This window comes from Oryx dammah, unplaced genomic scaffold, assembly GCF_014754425.2.
Source record: "Oryx dammah isolate SB20612 unplaced genomic scaffold, SCBI_Odam_1.1 HiC_scaffold_28, whole genome shotgun sequence".
NCBI lineage: Eukaryota > Metazoa > Chordata > Mammalia > Artiodactyla > Bovidae > Oryx > Oryx dammah.
The window spans coordinates 9,659,065-9,679,337 of record NW_024070212.1 but is presented as its reverse complement, the minus strand read 5'-3'; the positions used below and the strand labels follow the sequence as shown (position 1 = coordinate 9,679,337).

Genomic DNA, 20,273 nt, shown 5'->3' with positions numbered 1-20,273 from the left:
GATGAGAGTGATGGAGATGAGAGTGATGGGGATGAGAGTGATGGAGGTGATGGGGATGAGAGTGATGGAGGTGAGGCCATTTGGGGAGCCCCAGGCTTTCCTACCCCATTTTCCTGGGTCCTTGGAAAGGCAACCATTTGATGTGTCAAAGCTAATTTAGGGAGCCAAAAAAATCACATGCTGAAGTCCAGTGACATTTTTCACCCTGTGAAATCAAGTTAAAATATCCACCAGGTCTATCTTGAAAGGAAAATAAAATCACAGAAGGAAAGGAGGCTGCTGGGCTGCAGAGGAAGGATCAGGGAAGTGGACAAAAGGCAGTTCCACACATTTTGCTCAGCAAGCAGAGCTAAACGGGAGGTTTTACAAGGAGGTGTATTCCAAGAAGCCTCAGCCTTTTCTTGGAACCAGTCAACAATGACTGGGCTTCTTCCCTGGTCAAGAGGTTTATGCCCTGAATGTCCAAAGCCCTCTTCAAAATGACCACTCCTGTTCTGCCTACTTCCTCTCTCTGTCAGGGGGAGGTTCTGATTTGGGTCTGACTGGCCCATGGGGACCCATGTTACTGTCATTGTTGCTGCTGTAGAGTCACTATGTCGTGTCCAACTCTTGGCAACCCCATGCACCGTAGCCCACCAGGCTCCTCTGTGCATGGGATTTCCAAGGCAACAATACTGGGGTGGGTTGCTATTTCCTTCTCCTGGTGATCATCCTGACCCAGGGATCAAACCTGCATCTCCTGCATCCCTGCACTGGCAGGAAGATGCTTTGCCACTGAGCCACCTGGGAAGCCCATGGGGACCTCTATGAAGGTTCAAGTCCATTCTCCTGAATCCATAGCTGTCTCCTTGATCCACTGGGGCCGGTCACACATGCCAGAAGGGACTGGTCTCCAGACAGAGGATTGGAGTGGGGATGGGTTACCCGGTTCCTCTAGATTCAGCTCAGTCTCAGCCATCGTCAGATGCTACACTCAAAAGGAAAGAGTCTGGGCACGTAGATCACTTCGCTTCACAGTTTCTGAGTTGACTTGCTTTTTGTTTTAAGCTTGATCCCAGAAGTTTGTTTTCATTGAACCAGAAAAGCAAAATGTGTTAGTCATTCAGTCATGTCTGACTATGCAACCCAGTGGACTGTAGCCCGCTAGGCTCCTCTGTCCATGAAATTCTCCAGACAAGAATAGTGGAGTGGATAACTATTTCCTTCTTCATGGGATCTTCCTCACCCAGGGATTAAATCCAGAATCTGCATTGCAGGCGGATTCTTTACTGTGTGAGCCACCCGGGAAGCCCTGAAAAGCAAAAGCATTCCTAAACCGCCCCCCTCCACCTGGGTAAAGTTTGTGGGAATTTAGCCTCTGAGAAGAAAATACTTGTTCTACTCAGGGCTCTTCCTTCCCCAGCATCACCATGTTGCCCTGTGTGTTCTATGAATGGTCATTTGGACAAGTGAGAAGGTCAGTGCTCACATTAGGGCAGGGACAGGACGGCCTCGGGCCTGGATACGCTCCAGATGGGAGATTCTTAAGGGCACATCCCTTCCTTGCGAAAGGAATAGAGTCCTTGGACTTGACTAGATAAAAATCTAAGAGCTTCTCGGCGTGTAGCCCAGGATCTGGATGGGGGAAAGCAAAGGAGGAGGAGTGGAAAGTCAGTAACTGGCTGAATAATTGGATAGCATATGGGAAACCCAGGTGGGAGTGAATCACGTCTGATGCTCAGGACCCCAGAAAGCCGGCCTGAGGGTCGAACCCCCTGTCTGAAAGTGTCAGAACAAAGTTACCGTTAAGGGTAAAGCTGCTATTTCCTCTCTATTGCTATTTCCTCTCAGATGTGGCCAGAGAGACAGAGGAGAGGGAAAAAAAAAAATTAAATGTACAGTACATGCATTATCTCATATAACCTTCAGAGTCGTTATAAGGGAGGGTTTAATTGTTATCCCTATGAAGCAGTTGGGGAAACTGAAGTTCAAAAATGTTAAGAAACTTGCCTAGAATTACCCTGCTAACAAGCAAAACAGAGATGCGAACCCAATCCATTTTGTCAAACCCTGTGCTTTCTCTGTTCTATCTCACTACCTCTAGTCTGGATGTAGTTGGATTTTAATCAGGTGAAACTACAAATTATATTCATTTAAAGTGCCTGGCAGGACATGGTCACACAACAAATGGTACCTGTTGTTAGTACTGGCTGTCACAGATTCTAGAGGCTAGAAGCCCTGACGCTGAACACGCTGGTCATGGCTGTATATTGAAGGTGTATCTGGGCTTCCCCTGTGGCCCAGATGGTAAAGAATCTGTCTGCAACGCAGAAGACCTGAGTTCAATCCCTGGGTCAGGAAGATCCCCTGGAGAAGGAAATGGCAACCCACTTCAGTATTCTTGCCTGGAGAATTCTATGGACAGAGGAGCCTGGCAAGCCCCAGTCCATGGGATTGCAAAGTCGGACACGACTGAGTGATTAACACACACTAAGATGTATTTAAAATTTAGGAGTGATTAACACACACTAAGATGTATTTAAAATTTAGGCGATGAACCTCGATCTTCCTCTGAGCTGCGCATCGGCCAGCTTCAGTCCTCGTACGGGAACCCACGCCCATACACACACAGCATCCGCAACACACAGCCCTCCCGGTGCGCGGCTGCCACCCCTTGGCAGAGTAGCATGTTGCAATGTGGTAGAGATTTACTGTGGTGTAGTTCCTCGTGTGGAGCTGAAACCTGCCTCTCTGATCTAACCAGTTCAACTTCTGCCCTATGAGGGCTTCCCAGGTCGTGCTAGTGGTAAAGACCCTGCCTGCCAATGCAGGAGACGTGAGACGGCCGGGAAGACCCCCCTGAAGTAACAAGTCTCTCCTTTCTTTTAAGCTTAGTCCATCAGGTATTCGAAGGCCACTGACTATCCCTACTCTGTCTCATCTTTCTCAGATAAACGTCTCCCAGTTCCTCTAGTAGGAAATGGTTTCTAGGCCCTGTTCGTTGCCCTGGTCTGCTCGGTCCTGCTAAGCTTTGTCAGTGGGTCAGGAGCTGGGCTTTCTCATCCCTCCCAAAGCGGCCCAATGAGTGCAGAGCTCGCTGGGGCTGTGACCTCCGCCATCCAGGACTCCACAGCTTTACAGTAGCTCTTGGTTTCACATCACACTCTCAGCTCATCTTCAGCCTGCACCTGACTAAAGCCCTCGGGTTCTTGTCACAGGAACTGCTGTAAGCAGGTGTCATCTACTCTGTTTGTCCCCAGTTGGTGGCCGTTTTGAGTATACACAGTGGTTCTGCAATCGCAACCTCGAGGCCTTGCAGTGTCCTGGAGAGCAAGTCGTTGGGATCTGGGGCACAAGCTCATTTGAAGCATCTATGCTCACTGGAGCCTACCCTCTTGTTATAGGCATCAGTCACCTCAGCCTTGTTTGTTCATCACTTTGTAGCTGCAAAACTGTTTTCCGGTGGGGAAGGGAAGGGAAAGGAAGGGGAGGCATCACTACCCAGTGAGGTCTTAGTCACTCTGAGGTCAGGCCTTCTTTCTGCTTTCGGCTAATGTAGAAGCCACCTCCCCAGGCAGGGGGTCGGTATAATCTATGTAACTACTCTGTAAGGGAAAAATGACTTATTGTTACCAAAAGGTATGCATGGGGTGGGGGTCTGGCTGCTTGCCACTCAAAAGCCAATAAGCAGGCCAGGTTGGTGGAAAGGAAAGTGCTTTATTTCAGGAGCCAGCAACTGTGGGAGAGGGTGGCGGACGTCTGTCCAAAGGCTGACTCCCCCTCTGACAAGCAGCCGGTGAGAGCTTTTATAGACAGAGTCAGGGGTTGGGGGGCGACATGCAGAAACAGCAGAGTCATCTCTGACAGTCATCTTCAAAGTGGTCATCAGTGGTCTGACTGGCATCATCTTGGTTGTTTTAGGTACAGTTAACCTTCAGTTTTGGGGTCCATTTGTTCCCATTTCTTTGTGGTCAGTCCTTGGAATCGTGGCAGTTCATGTCCTGGACTGTCTGGTCATCATGCCGTTAATTCCTCCACCTGGGGTTTTGGTATCTATAAGACAGCTCAGAGGATATAGCTCAGAATATTACCTATAGCCCTTGAGAAGGAACTAAAGGTCCTTGACTGTGCTTAATGACTACATTATTATTATTTGGTCCCCTTTGACTGTTTTCCTTTGTTTCAGCATTTCTCACTTCTCTGATTAAGCTTATTCTTTGACTAAGGTTTTCCAGAGGCAAATGGCAAGCAGAGAAGCCGGTGGGGGGAGGGGCCAGGACGGTACAGTCCTGCTCCATTTCATTGCCATTTCCACTATACAGACAGAGCCAGGAATTGGAGGCTCTTGAACTTTAAACAACCTGTGCAAGTTCCCATAGAAAGAGATGGACTCATGAAATCAGTCCACGTCATCTGGTTCCAAAGTCTGTGTGCTTCCCACTATACCAAGATCACAGAAGATGCACGTAGATTGGAGGCAGGGGAAGATGAAGGGATGGACTTGTAATCTTATACACCCTGAGAATCTGCGGGGGAGCTGACCTGAGCTGAGTAGGTAGAGAATATGTCCCAAATCATGCGGACAGCAAGCATGATAGCCTGTGAATGAACATACATGCCAGATCTGCCGAGGGGATCTTCACACCCCCCTCCCAAGACCATTCTTGCGTTTCTCAGGATTCTGCACAGCACCCAGCAAAGAAAGGCACAAAGAAATGCCTGGGGACCAGCTGGACTGACTGCACTCAGCCCTACATCATTCATTCTTTTGCCTCTTGCCCCAAAGCCCAGAATCGGCTCCACTGCTTTAACATCCACCTCTGTCCCTCGGTTTAGGGTCTCCCATCCCTTAGCCTGAGCACACCTGCCTAGCCTCATCTGTCATCACTTTGTGCTTTGGCCTCTCTTTCCAGGCCACCTGGGCTTCCCTGGAGGTTCAAACAGTAAAGAATCTGCCTGCAATGCAAGAGACCTGAATTTGATCCTTGGGTCAGGAAGATCCCCCAGAGAAGGAAATGGCTACCCACTCCAGGATTCTTGCCTGAAGAATCCCATGGACAGTGGTGCGTGGCAGCATATAGTCCCTGGGGTCACAAAAATCAGATGTGACTAAGCAACTAACACTTTCACTTTCCTGCCCACCTACTGTCCTCAAGCATTCGTTCATCTAGAAGCATTAGTGCAATGCATACAAGGTGTGATGTGCTGGCCTGTTGATAGTTCTCTCATGCATCCAAGCTGCCTGTCCAGGCCCCACAATCGTTTAGTGACTACTCCTCCAGCGAAACCTCACCTCCTTCCTATGATCACATCCATACAATCTATTCTTACCTCCTTCCTATCATCACTTCCATATACTCCATTCCCCAGAGCTCTGTGGGCAGATGGGCCACAAGAATTCGGTCCTGCTTTGCTGAGTTCTTTTGTACGTGTAAACAGGCCCTTCAGACACAATAGTGTAAGAATCTAGTCCTGTGTCTTCTACTTTTTGTTCCCTGCCCTGCACAAGTTGGGGAAGCCTTTGTGCATCTATTTAGCACGTGCTTATTGAACACAGACCATGGTCCAGGCACGGGCCCTAGGTATAGGTAATATAGCAGTGAACTAGACAGGCAGAGGAGCTGCTCTCACGGGGCTTAAGTTTTAGACAGAGGGATGGAGACAGGTGATTACAAGTAGGCAATTTAATGGTAAGGTCATTTTAAATGATGATAAGTGCTCTGATGATAACACAATAGGGTATTATGATAGTTGTGCTTTGCTTCGGTCATGTCCAACTCTTTGCAACCATATGGACTATAGCCTGCCAGGCTCCTCTGTCCATGGGATTCTCCAGGTAAGAATACTGGAGTTGCCATTTCCTCCTCTACGGGATCGTCCCAACTCAGGGATTGAACCCGTCTCTTGCATCTCCTGCACTGGCCGGCAGGTTCTTTACCATGAGCACCACCTGGGAAGCCCAGCAAGACCTGTCTAAGGGGGTAATATGTGAACTGAGATTCAGCAAAGAATTCCAGGCAGTAGGTCCACCATAAAAGTTGAGTGGCTGAGTGGCTGGGTGGCTGTTTGGTTAGATAGCTGGGTGGCTGGGTGTTGAGTGGCTGGGTGGCTTAGATAGTTATGTGCTTAGGGGGCTGGGTGGTTGACTGGTTGAATGAATGTTAGCATCTATTTATAAGGTGACAGGCCCTCTCCTTGTCAGAAAGTTCTTTCTGCTACTTAATCTATCACTTTTTTTCTCTTGCAGTTCCCTGTGTTGGGAAAGTTGGTGAGTCTTGTCCGTGTCTCTTTCATCTCCAAGGGTGTCTCTGGGCCAAAACTTAATAGATAGGTAAAATCGGGGCCACTGGGTCAATCCTAAAGGAAATCAACCCTGAATATCCATTGGAAGGACTGATGCTGAAGCTGAAGCTCCAATCCTTTGGCCACCTGATGCAAAGAGCTAATTCATTGGTAAAGACCCTGATGCTGAGAAAGATTGAGAGCAAGAAGAGAAGGGGATGACAGAAAATGAGATGGTTGGATGGCATCAGAAGCCTGGGAGTAATGATGAGTAATAGACAGGAAGGCCTAAGAAGAGCCCCAGCACATCCTGTCTTCACCTGGTCCACCTGGAGCCCCAGGACTCTTCGCCTCACAGAAGAACTAATGATGCTCACAGTGTAGCTGAATGACGGACCTTGCTTCCTTGGCTGCTCTTTCTAGTATCACTGCGTATTGCTAGAAATGAGTTTGGACGTGAGTTTGAGCAGACTCCAGGAGACAGTGAAGGACGGGGAAGCCTGGCACACTGCAGGTCTGTGCAGTTGCAAAGAGTCGGACACGACGGAGAGACAGAACAACAGCGACAGCACTGGGTCCCCCAGCAGCATCTTCAGAGCAGCTCCAGCCTGGATCTCTTCCTCAGGAGTCTTCACCAATGCCTAGAAGAGGAGAAACCCAGGACCTCACTGTCTCAGGCTGAGGATAGTTACAGGGTGACATCAGGTTCCAGAAGAATGACTCTAGGCCTCCACCCGGCCCCCTTATAAGTCCAACGGCCCCCATTTCCTCCTCTCAGTGTGGCTCTGGAGCTCCTGCCATCCCCACTCATCAACATCTGGATTCGCTTCCACCCCGCTAATGCTCAAGGAAGCAGGCATCTTTGTCTGTGGGTCAGCCTTCTTTCTCCCTTGGCTACCTTTGCCCTCTTGCTCATCTTGTCCCACTGACCTCCATGGAGCTTCTGTCAAGTGGGTGAAAACTGTGACCTATGAAATCTTGACCTCTGGGGGCATGTACTGTGATGCCTGAGGAAGAATCCAAACCAATATTTAGTGGTGCTAGAAAGAGCAGCCAAGGAAGCAAGGCCCATTATTCAGCTACACTGTGAGCATCATTAGTTCTTAGGTGAGAATAAGAGTCCGAGGGATCCAGGAGAACCAAAGGTAGGATGTGCTGTGGCTCTTTTGGGGGCTCCCTATCTGATTACGCATCATTACTCTCAGGCTTCTGAGGTTGTCTGGGACCAGAGGTAGCTGGTTTGCCAAAGACGTATGTCCCGGGGCCAGGCCAGTCTGGGATTGCCCTGCAGATGATGCTGGGTCCCAAGGGGCTCTTCTCTTGTCCACATCAGGGCATAAAAGGCATTTTAGAAATGAGGACAGAGGTGGCAGATCCCACATCGTGACTGTAGTGGAGACGAACCTTGCTGCTGGGAGTGCTGATGGAGGCTGGGCCTGGGGAAGCCCGATGAGGGAAGTGGGGGGGAGCGAGCCCAGGCCATGGCACGTCCAACACGCACCCCTTCAGCTCCTCTCTGGTGGGAAGGGGTGCACATACCATCCGAAGTGGATGCTGCAGAAAGAGCTGCGCTGGGGTCACCAGGGGAGAAGAAACCAAATGAGGAGAACAGGGATCCAATCAAGAGGAACAAAGAACAATGGATGGGAGGAACACAATTTGCCTCAAGCTTGCCAAGGTGGCAGAGGAAAGGGCATTGCAAAAGCAAGCAAGGAGGGGGACGTCCCTGATGGTCCAGTGGTTAACACTCTGAGCTTCCACTGCAGAGGGCAAGGGTTCCATCTGTGGTCATGTGGGCGGGGTGGATGGGGGGACGGATGGAGAGAAGAAGGGTAGGAGGGAAGGAGGCCAGAGAGAAGGCACAGAGAGAGAAGAGGAGGGAGGAGGAAAAGAGAAGGGCAGAGGAAACAGGGAGGAAGGGGTGGAGGAAAGCAGAGGGCCAGCCCCGGTCTGGCATGACAACCCGGGACAGTGACAGCTGCGAGGGTGCCATCCAGGAGCCTCCATCCCAGGATTGGGGTGGGGTGGGATTAGGCTGGGGAAGAGGGAGAAAATGGATTGAGGGACCCACAGCTCCAGGGTGACCCTGTTCCTGCATCTTACAGTCTGGCTGAGCCCCCAAGCCCAGCCATACCTCGTGTTTGAGGGGGATATACTGATTCTGCGATGCCGGGGAAGGAAGAATGCGGTGCTGTCCCAGGTGAAATTCTACAGAGATGAAAAATTCCTCCATTTCTCTAAGAACAACCAGCCTCTCTTCCTGGGGATAGCAACAGCTAACAGCAGTGGCCGGTATAACTGCAATGGGCGGGTGAAATATACCAGAAATATGGACTTATGGGATTCAGGGACTGTCATGGTTCAAGTCCAAGGTGAGTCACCACTTGGGGGGTGGGATGGTTAGGGTGCTGCTCAGGGGCCTGGTCTTAGGGGCTGCACCCCTCTCTCTGGCTGCCCCTGCTGCTGGGTCAGTCAGCAGGGCCCTGAGATGCCTAAGATGCTGTCTACATACCCTCCCCCACCATGGGACATGCCTGGAGTCAGGGAGGCGGAAGATGCCCTGGGCGGGCAGGGCGGGAAGAGCCCAGAAGCAACCCTGATGCTCACCGTCCCCTTGAGACCCTGAGCCAGACTCTTCCCCTCTGGGGACTAGGTGACCGCTAAGGCCCTTCTGGGTCTGGCTTTCTGGGACCCTAGGGGCTTGGGAGCATGGGCATTGTTTCAGGGTTTGTGGGTGGAATGAGCGGTCAGGTGCTGGGAGACGGTATTTCCCGTGGGGCCTGGAGTGGGCCAAAGCTCAGACCTCAGCCTCCCCAGGCCACACTGTCCAGACTCCCGTCGTGAGCCCCTGCTGTCTCTCCCTAGAGTGGTTCCTGCCTCCCGTGCTGACAGCCCTCCCCTCTCACGAGCTCTGCAAGGGGAGCCCTGTGACCCTGAGATGCCAGACAAAGCTGCACAGTCAGAAGTCGTCCTGGCAGCTGCTCTTTTCCTTCCACAAGGAGGGCCGCACCCTGCAGAATAGGAGCCACCACCCAGAGCTCCGCATCCCAGCAGCCAAAGAGGGAGATGCCGGGCTTTACTGGTGCAAGGCATCCCCTGAGGGTGGCCAGGTCCAGAAACGGAGCCCTCAGCTGGAGCTCAGGGTGTGGGGTAAGTGGGGGAGGGGAGACGCTGCTTAGACGCCTGGGCTGTGGGCAGTGGGGGCCCTGATTGTGTGGGGAGGGGTCCCTAAGGGAGGACCCTGGGTAGTCCACTGACCTCCCAACTCTGTGCTCCTCAGCTCCTGTGTCCCGTCCTCTGCTCACCCTGAGACCCACCAGCCTAGTTGCGGGGGACGAGGTGGAGCTCCTCTGTGAGGTCAAGAGGGGCTCCCCTCCGATCCTGTACTCATTCCATCTCAATGGGGACATCCTGCGGAACCACGTGGCTCCCCATGGGGGACCCGCCTCCTGCCTCTTCCGGGTGATGTCAGAGCAGCATGCTGGGAACTACTCCTGTGAGGCCGGGAACCGTGTCTCCAGAGAGACAAGTGAGCCTGTGACACTCTCTGTGGATGGTAGGTCTTGTTCCCCAGCCGGGCTCTGAGCCCTAGACCTCACTGCTCTGTGTTCCTCCTGCCGTGCCCGGCTCACTGCTGGGTACAGAGCAGGCGCTGCATGACTGACTGAGCATGGACCCTGCTGGGAACATCTCCACTGAATCTGGTGGGAAAATAGTGAAGCCCACGGACAGGGAGGGGACACCATGGGGGGGGGGCACATGGTCAGCCATGGGATGCCCATCCACGGTGACATCCTTTGGTCCTTCCCTCATTCCCATTGGCCAGGCTTCTTCAGGCCAGGCGTTTCCCACCAATGCCAGCCACTCTGACTCTCCTGTGCGTGTCTGGGGTGCATTTGTGAATTTCATCCTCAATGCTCATGGTCACCTCTACTCACTCCCCAGATCCTCAGGTCTTATCTGCCCCCACCAGTAGAAACTGGCTGGTTCCTTGGCTGACTGCAAGCCTGCTTGCCGTGACGGTCATTGCTGCTGCACTTCTGGGGTATTTCAGACCCTGGAGGAAAAATGGTTAGTAACTCTTTTGGGCCTTCTTAGTTACTGAATCCCTATGCCAAGCACAGTCCAGCCATTGGAAAGCGAGTCTGATGGGACCAATTGCTTACTTCTGGGTACTGGGGGGGAGAGGGACTTTTCTTCACACGTCACACAAAGGGGCCCCCGGAGGGACAGTTACAGCTTCCAGAACTCACACACACCCAGGAGTGTGTTGGTGCAGCCACACAAACACACTGCTGCACACTCAGGCATGAATAAGGCACCAACAGAGGAATTCTTACAAGCCAAACGAGATGTAGACCAGTATCCTTCACATTTGAAAGACAGTCTGTGGCTGTGAATACGACAAACCCAAGGCCTCCAGCTCTCTCCCTGAAGTCAGGGGAGCTCTGGTCCACTTAGTAAGGGAGAAGGAGCACACGAGAACGCCAGTGCACATGCGTGCTCACGCACACATACTTCTGTGCTATACTGGGCTCTGGGTGAGCGGCCATGTATGTCAGCTCAACAGGAAGGAAGTGTGGTGGAGAGCCTGGTCCCAGCACTGCTATTTCCTAATTCGGTGACCTTGGGCCAGTCCCCTCGAAGGTGCACAAAATGTCTCCCTCTAAGGATGTTGTAAGGTCTGAGATAATGAGGTAACATCTATCTCATACCTAATGTATTAGCCTGGCATTGAGTGGGAGCTCAGCACGTTCTCATTCTAGTTTCAGCACATCACCTGGCGGGTTCCCAAGCTGCCTTTGCTCCTGCTATCCATTCTCCAATTCCTCTGATCAGAGTCTTTGAAAATAGAAAGTTTAGTTAAGTTTCAGATGAGATGTGAAACTATTCCATAAGATATTGTCTACCACATGCCCGCCTCCAACTTACATTTCAACAAGCCTCGTTTCTCTTAACAGCATTTAAAGACTGAAATATGTACTCTTGAAATAAATCCATCACGTGTTTTTGCGGAACAACAACAACAACAAAAATCAGATGAGAGTAATGCTATCGGCAGAGGATTCTATAGGGGAAAAGAGGCTGCCCTGATAGCTCAGTTGGTAAAGAATCGGCAAGCAATGCAGGAGACCATGGTTCGATTCCTGGGTCAGGAAGCTCCCCTGGAGAAGGGACAGACTACCCACCTCAGTATTCTAGGGCTTTCCTAGTGGCTCAGGTGGTAAAGAATCCACCTGCAATGTGGGAGAGCTGGGTTTGATCCCTGGGTTGGGAAGATCCCCTGGAGAAGGGGTAGGCTACCCACACCGGTATTCTGGCCTGGAGAATTCCACGGACAGTATAGACCATGAGGTCCCAAACATTGGAACACGACTGAGCAACTTTCCCTTTCTATAGGGAAAAACAAGTGAAAATAATTAGATAAATGGGATTTCTAGGTAATCTATGGGTTTTGAAATTCAAGACTTCTCCTCTTCCTGTCTTGGTCATGATAATTAAGCATGAATGTTAGCTTTCAAAGCAATCACCTTGGGTGGCTCCAAGTTATTCCAATTTTAACCTTTGTTCGCCTGAAGGCATGTTGAAGAGAATGGTTCCCAGCGCCAAAGCTATTTGGTCCCAGTTTATTCCTAGGGCACCTACAGTATTCCAAATCAACCTATTTCTTCCTCCCCCAGGGACATTTTTATTTTCCACTTGCCAAGGGCAAAAGTAATTGGTGTCATAGACCTTCAGCTAGATTTGCTTATTCAAGTATGAGGCCCCCCCCTGTTAAGGAATTTGTGATGAGTTTTCTGGGAGTTAAGCCAGCCTGCTTTTTGAGGAAGACCACCCCATCCTACAGTTCCAAGCATTCCTCCCTGACCACAGCCAGGGTACCTGAAAGTATCTCTCCCCACCCCCAGCCCCACCACCTCACCAGGCACCCCAGTTGGAGCTTAAGTCAGCCTCCAGCTTCCTCTCCCCTTCTTAATTTAGCAGCCTCTGTCCATCTAACTTCTCATCTCTGCTTTCCTTTAGTCTTGAGTCTAGAGTCCATGCAGTCAGGCCAGGTTGCTTTAAGGTACCAGGGGTGTTCCCTGGTAGCCTAGCTGGTAAAGAATCCGCCTGCAGTGCAGGAGACTCTGGTTCGATTCCTGGGTCAGAAACATCCCTGAAGCAGAGATAGGCTATCCACTCCAGTATTCATGGGCTGCCCTGGTGGCTCAGACGATAAAGAATCTGTCTGCAATGTGGGATACTTGGGTTGGAGACCTTTGATTCCTGGGTTGGGAAGATGCCCTGGAGGAGGTATGGCAACTCACTCCCGTACTCTTGCCTGGAGAAGCCCAGTGGACAGAGGAGCCTGGCAGGCCACAGTTGCAAAGAGTTGGGCACCACTGAGCAACTAAGGACAGTGCAGTTGGAGAGAGACGGAAGCAGGCCCAGCGTTAGATGGGGAGGCAGCAGGAGTAGGGACCATGAACTATGGTCTGTGAGTTCTACTCTCCCGGCACCTGCATAAAACCTCCTTCCCTGGCCTGGCCTCAATAACATGGCTTGTTCCCACCCACTCACCTTTGGGTCGAAGCATTCAAGGCAAAGCAACACATCACAGTCTTCCCCCTCCCAGCCCCAAACAAGATGGTGGAGGAGCAGTCACTGGTGAAAGATCTTCAAGAAGAAAATGCCTTTCACATGGGACAAAGGGACATCCCTCTTCATGTGGAAACTCTGCCTCCCCACTCACTCCCACCCCCCTACCCCACCCCCACTCTCAGCTTGTGAGCACCTGGACTCCAGTTCAAAAGAAACTTGTCTCTCATGAAAATAAGACTTCCGGTGGAGGTCTTACCGTTTCAGAATCTCAGGGGCACAAATCCTTCTTTAGAATGTCACTCAGAAAATCAGCTTCAGGCCAAATTCCGCAGTTACCCAAGAAACACTGTCCAACAACTCTTTTCTCCATGTTCAACTTTCCAAGACCCTTAATCATTTCCAGACAGCATATCCATTCCTCAAGAAATGAAAACATCCCACAGACTGTATCTCTGAAGGCAATCTTCAAAGCGTTCTGACCCAATGATGGAATCTAGGATGTGGTCATAGAGGAGGTCTGTTTCAAAGTAGCACTTACACAAGTGTACAAGTTCTGGCTGTTTTTTCAAGTGTTCATTTTACTTCCTGTTGTCATGCCTCCCATAAAACACAGTTCCATCAAAATCACGGAGCTCTTTGGGAATGAAAACTCAGAATCACAGCCTTGACAGATGAGCATCAGGGAATGTTTAATAACCAGGGGCCTCTCTGAGTCTCCACAAATGTCCTGTTCATTTTACAGAAGGAGCCACGTTCAAAGGCGCTACCTGATGACTCTGATGCTTTCTTGCTATTAGAGCTAATGAATATTTCTTGGACATGGGCATGAACTGAGTGTTCTCAAATACACCTGTGACCCAATTCCCATCCCAGGACATAATTTTTAAAGTTCTGGAAACATCTGCTATCACAGAGGCAGCAGGCTAATGGAGAAACCGCATACACATTGGATTAAGATTCTGTCTCCACCAGCTTTCTGTGTGACCTTGAAGAAATCACCTCTCCCAAGTCACCTCATTTTAAAAAATGGAAATCATAGTATTAACCTTTGCAAAGTGGTTGTGAAAAATGTCAGACAGCCAAGAATTAGGAAGGGGGGCCTTTTTGACATCCAGCTCTGTGCTGGCCCCTGGGTGAGGAGCTTTGCGATTAAGTAGATGTTGCATTTGAATTCCCTGGTCCTGCTGTGTTTTTGGCACATGGAGTGTTGTCAAAGTTATTAGCTTTCCTCCTCCTGAAAAGCAACCTGACTTGTGGATCTGCACTGTTCCAACGCAAGGGTGTAACCCATCTTTTCTGACCCTGCTTCCTCCAGTTTGTGGTTCCTATGGAACCATCCTATCCATTAGGGTATTTTTTTTTTTTTCGAAAGAAACATCCCATAAAAACTAACCATGTCCAGACCTGTTGATTTACAATCATCAGCAAACCAGTCTCAGACCTCCAGCAACCCACTGTTGTGTTAGTCACTCAGTTGTGTCTGTTTCTTTGCTACCCTATGGACTGTAACCAGCCAGGCTCCTCTGTCCTTGGGATTCTCCAGGCAAGAATACCGGAGTAGGTTGCTGTGCCCTCCTCCAGGGGAATTTTTCCCACCTGGAATCAAACCCGGGTCCCCTGCATTGCAGGCAGATTCTTTACCATCTGAGCCACTAGGGAAGACCAGCAACCTCCACTGACATTTTTTTCAATTTAATTTTTAAATATTTTAGACAATTTTTAAAGGTAATTTTATACGATTTGTAAAGGTAAACTGACTGTCTTACTCTCAGTCTCTCTGCACCCTCTGCCTAGTCTGCTCTCTGAGGACACTCAGTGAATCATACCTTTTCATCTCCTAGGGCCCCTTCCACCCCGGAATTTACCCTCAGCCCCAGTTGAAGAACAGCACCCACTGTATGTCAACGGTAAGGATTTGCATCAGGACTAGCATCTGTCCATAAAGGCAAAGAAGTGCCTTGCCAGGGGGAGTCAGGAGAAAGAAGGCCTCATGCGCCTGAGTCGGGAATCAGTCATTTGGGGAAGAAAGCAGGAGGCTTCCAGGGAGAACTTGAGGAGCAAGGGCATGGAGCTGGTGGTGGGAGAGGGAAGCAAGAAGGGATCCCAGCCCCCGGGGGGGAGGTTTAGACCAACGGTTACCAGATTATGTCCCATGAGCCAATCTGGTCCACCAAGTATTTTTGCAAGGAACATTGTGTATGTATTGTGTATGATTGCTCTCACATCACAGAGCTGGGGTTTGCAAAAACTAAAATATTTACTACCTTTTTTTACAAAAAAAAAAAAAACTAACAAACCTCTAGCTGCCAACCTCTAGTTTGAACAATATCAGGGCTGGGGAAACTGCTAGAACCTGCGTCAGGGGGCACAGTCCTCCTGCCAAGATGGATATCTCACATTAATAACCACTTCCCACTGCCAGTTATCAGCATAACAGCCCCTGACTGGCTTCCTTCCATAAGCGTCCTCAGAACACTTAGGTCTCGAGGTGGGAGAGCAGTTGGGTCCCAGTTAAGCTTCATTCTTTCTTTCAGTTCATTGCCAGAATGAAAACAATGAAGGAGTTATCTACTCTGAGATTCACAGAATCCCAAGGGAGCATGAAGGTAAGTGATCTCCAGGCAACCTTGACATCTTTGTTCATGTAAAGGGGAAGTTTGGGGCCTAGGGTGAGGTATCACGGCCACCATCATCACCCTGACCACCATCATCATAAATACTGGAACTTTCATCACCACCACCTTCCTTCACGACTTCACAACCACTATCACCACAAACACAGGTATGTCGAAAGTTCAGTTCAGTTCAGTTCAGTTGCTCAGTTGTGTCTGACTCTTTGCAAACCCATGGACTGCAACACACCAGGCTGCCCTGTCCATCACCAACTCCTGGAGTTTGTTCAAACTCATGTCCATCGAGTCACTGATGCCATCTCATCCTCTGTTGTCCCCTTCTCCTCCTGCCTTCAATCTTTCTCAGCATCACGGTCTTTGCAAAGGAGTCAGTTCTTCGCATCAGATGGCAAAGTATTGGAGCTTCCGCTTCAGCTTCAGCATCAGTCCTTCCAATGAATATTCAGGACTGATCTCCTTTAGGATGGACTAGTTGGATCTCCTTGCAGCCCAAGGGACTCTCAAGAGTCTTCTCCAACACCACAGTTCAAAAGCTTCACTTCTTCGGTGCTCAGCTTTCTTTATGGTCCAACTCTCACATCCATACACGACTACTGAAAAAACCATAGCTTTGACTAGACAGACCTTTGTTGGCAAAGTAATGTCTCCACTTTTTAACATAATATCTAGGTTTCCCATAGCTTTTCTTCCAAGGAGCAAGCATCATTTAATTTCATGGTTGCAGTCACCATCTGCAGTGATTTTGGAACCCAAGAAATAAAGTCTGTCACTGTTTCCATTGTTTCCCCATCTATTTCCCATGAAGTGATGGGACCAGATGCCATGTTCTTAGTTCTTTGAATGTTGAGTTTTAAGCCAGCTTTTTCACTCTCCTCTTTCACTTTCATCAAGAGATTCTTTAGTTCTTCTTTGCTTTCTGCCATAATAGTGGTGTCATCCACATATCTTGATATTTCTCCCAGCAATCTTCATTCCAGCTTAAGCTTCATCCAGCCTGGCATTTCACATAATGTACTCTGCATATAAGTTAAAAGCAAGGTGACAATATACTGTCTTGACATACTCCTTTCCCAATTTGGAAGCAGTCCATAGTTCCATGTCCAGTTCTAACTGTTGCTTCTTGACCTGCATACAGATTTCTCAGGAGGCAGGTCAGGTGGTCTGGTATTCCCATCTCTTGAAGAATTTTCCACAGTTTGTTGTGATCCACAGTCAAAGGCTTTGGCATAGTCAATAAAGCAGAAATAGATGTTTTTCTGGAACTCTCTTGCTTTTTCAAGGATCCAACAGATGTTGTCAATTTGATCTCTGTGTCCTCTGCCTTTTCTAAATCCAGCTTGAACATCTGGAAGTTCTCGGTTCATGAACTGTTGAAGCATTTTGAGCATTACTTTGCTAGAATGTGAGATGAGTGCAATTGTGCAGTAATTTGAACATTCTTTGGCATTGCCTTTCTTTGGGATTAGAATGAAAACTGCCTTTTCCAGTCCTGTGTCCACTGCTGAGTTTTCCAAATTTGCTGGCACATTGAGTGCAGCACTTTCACAGCATCATCTTTTAGGACTTGAAATAGCTCAGCTGGATTTCATCACCTTCACTAACTTTGTTCATAGTGATGTTTCCTAAGGCCCACTTGACTTCCAACTCCAGGATGTCTGGCTCTAGATGAGTGGTCGCACTGTTGTGGTTATGTGGGTCATTAAGATCTTTTTTGTACAGTTCTGTGTATTCTTGCCACCTCTTCTTAATATCTTCTGCTTCCGTTAGGTCCATACCATTTCTGTCTTTTATTGTGCTCATCTTTGCATGAAATGTTCCCTTGGTATCTCTAATTTTCTTGAAGAGATCTCTAGTCTTTCCCATTCTATTGTTTTCCTCTATTTCTTTGCATTGTTTACTTGGGAAGGCTTTCTTATCTCTGCTTGCTATTCTTTGGAACTCTGCATTCAAATAGGTATATCTTTCCTTTTCTCCTTTGCCTTTAGCTTCTCTTCTTTTCTCAGCTCTTTGTAAGGCCTCCTCAGACAGCCTTTTTGCATTTGTGTTTCTTGGGGATCGTCTTGATCCCTGCCTCCTGTACAATGTCATGAACCTCTGTCCATAGTTCTTCAGGCACTCTATCAGATCTCACCATCAGAAACATCATCTCCACCACAGCTTCACTGTGACCATCCCAACTAGGGAGGTGGTTTTGTTTGTTTGTTTGTTTACCCTTTTCTGAGCATTGTGGAGGAACAAAGGAAAAAGAATGATAGTTTGTCTCTGCCCCCAAGTATAAGTCTAAACAGGACAGTCCCAGCTCTAAGATGGAGCCAAACAGACCATGAACCCCAGCCACAGATACGACAGTGAGGATGGCCGAATGGGGAAGGCTAGTCCTCTCTCAAACAGACAAACAGGCAGCATGGAATTGTGGGAAAAGTGTGGGTTTATGCGTCAGTCAGAATTGAGTTCAGAACTTGACTCTGTGTTCTGTGTGACTGTGAGAAAGTTACGTATGCTCTCCGAGCCTAATCTATAGCGTGTAGATAATGCCTGCATATGTGCATTCTAAGTCGCTTCAGTCATGCCCAGCTCTTTGAGATCCTATGAACTGAAGCCCACTAGACTCCTCTGTCCATGGAATTCTCCAGGTAAGAATACTGGAGTGGGTTGTCATGCCCTCCTGCAGGAGATCTTCCCCACCCAGGGATCAACCCTGAGTCTGCTGCATTGCAGGCAGATTCTTTACTGCTGCACTACCAGGGAAGCCCAGATAATGGCTACTTTGTAAAATTATTATGAATGACTAGGAATAGAACCTGGGCTGTAGAAACCACAGAGATTGTCTGGTATGCAATAGGTGTTCAAAAACAGGGAGCTTTCTTTTATGTCTCACCTGTACAGAGACTTGAGTTCCTGGTCTATAAAATGGGTCTGAATCAATCTAGGGGCTCTGCTCCCCCACCGCCACATTTCCCCCACATTAGGGAAAGTGGACAGCCAAGGAGTCTCTTGGACACAGGGCTCTTCCCTCAAGACCTGACCAGTTGTGCCCATAACATGGCCAGGCAGATGGGAAGCCCACGTGGGCACAGTTCCTTCCTGTGAAGAGTCACAATGAGGACTTAAACATAAGAGAAAAAAAAAAGTTAACCTCAGACTATATGGTTTTCACGAGCAAAATAAGGGAAATGAGGAAATGGGATCCTTTAATCCTTGCAGACAACAAAGATGAAGGCAGGGGTGGGGGTGGAGGTAGTCTGTTTCCAACTCAAGCTCTGAACAGGCTTTACCTGATGGTGAGCACAGGGGTCTGAAACCCAAAGGAAAGAGAGCCCTTATGTTCCAAGATGCTGGAATTTTTGTCAATGGGAGAATGCTTCACATTCTCTAAGATTCAATATTCTTATTCTTGCCTGGAGAACCCCATGGACAGGGGAGCCTGCAAGGACATGGTCCATAGGGTTGCAAAGAGTCAGATACGACTGAAGCAATTCAGCACAGACTATTTCTTATGGAAGTGACTGTGGAGAGTTATCCACCTCGCTGAGCCTCGGAATCAATACCCCCTTGCTAGACAGGACTGATGTGAGATTAGATAGGTAGCATTAGACCTCTGCTTGTTATATACTAGATAGACTAGATATATAATTCTCACACCTAAAAGGTTGCCCCATGCAGAACAGGTGTCTAATGGAGGAGTTATTCTCTAGAATACTTCTAAGTATCTATTCTCTAGATATATCTAAGTATCTTGGAGACCTTCGTCTCCCCTGCTTCTCACTGGAATCCTACGAGGCAGTCACTGTCATCACCACCTCCCTTTCCTGGTTGAAGCAGCTGAGGCTCAGAGGCCGTCAGTGGCCTCAGGTTGCACAGCTGGGGTCTCCTGACTCCACCTGCTTTCAAATTGAGGGCGAGAGGCCCTGAGAAGTAACAGGGGAGCAGGCCAGACTCTGCCAGCCCGTGTTCTCTAGAGGGAGGTACCAGCGAGGAGGTGGGAAGGGGACACCCTGTTAGCCCAGCGCCCTAACCTGAATGCTGCTCTTCCTCCACAGCCAGGCCTGCCCAGCCAGCCCAGCAGGAAAAGGTGAGATGGGACTCCTGCTCTTTTCTCCTCCTCTGTGTGACATCGGCTCCCTTACCCTGACCCCACTCTCCCACAGGACACTTCTGTCGTCTATGCTGAGGTGAAACACCCGCAGCTCAGCAAGGATCCAGACAAGGGGCTGAATAGAAGAAGCACGACCCGCTGAGCTCCTACCAGTGACTACAAGGAGGCCCTCTGCTAGCAACGGCATCCCCCACCCCAACACACACACCTCTGCAGCCCCCATGCTCCCCAGGAGGCCAGGGAACCCCAGCCTCTTCTGTGGCTTCCAGTCCCCCAACCTAGCAGCAAGTACCCCCATTTGTGGAGCACATGAGAAAACTCCCGTTATCCCTTAGTGTTCAAAAAGATACATGGTTGTAGATCTATTTGTTAATAAAGGTGTATCAATTCATTTCATATTGTCCATCAGTAGGGATCATTTGGGCTGCCTGATTATTTGGTCTGGTTTACTCAAGGAGATTGGACTCCATGTGAACCAGCCTGGTAATGAGAGTTTGGGAGGGTGAGGAAGAAGAAGGACCAGGGGAGGGAAAAGGAGGGGAGTCTCAGTGCAGTCCACAACCAGAGTGTTCAATGAAGGTTGCTGTTGTTCAGTTACTAAGTCACGTCCAACTCTTTCTGACCCCATAAACTGCAGCATGCCAGGCCTCCCTGCCCCTCACTATCTCCTGGAGTTTGCCCAAGTTCATGTCCACTGAGTT

General features: G+C 49.3%; 1 protein-coding gene across 1 annotated transcript in view; it reads left to right on the top strand.

The window, feature by feature from the left end:
* Positions 1-19,955, top strand: part of FCRL6 (Fc receptor like 6) — a 29,941-nt gene extending 9,986 nt beyond the window's left edge. Inside the window, exons 2-10 of the mRNA XM_040229897.1 lie at positions 3,240-3,309; positions 8,335-8,633; positions 9,127-9,411; positions 9,542-9,817; positions 10,207-10,332; positions 14,685-14,750; positions 15,378-15,449; positions 19,517-19,548; positions 19,625-19,955. Of these exons, the coding sequence (XP_040085831.1) occupies positions 3,240-3,309; positions 8,335-8,633; positions 9,127-9,411; positions 9,542-9,817; positions 10,207-10,332; positions 14,685-14,750; positions 15,378-15,449; positions 19,517-19,548; positions 19,625-19,714 (1,316 nt within the window). The 3' untranslated portion in view covers positions 19,715-19,955. The remainder of the gene's footprint in view (positions 1-3,239; positions 3,310-8,334; positions 8,634-9,126; positions 9,412-9,541; positions 9,818-10,206; positions 10,333-14,684; positions 14,751-15,377; positions 15,450-19,516; positions 19,549-19,624) is intronic.
* Positions 19,956-20,273: the final 318 nt, after the last annotated feature.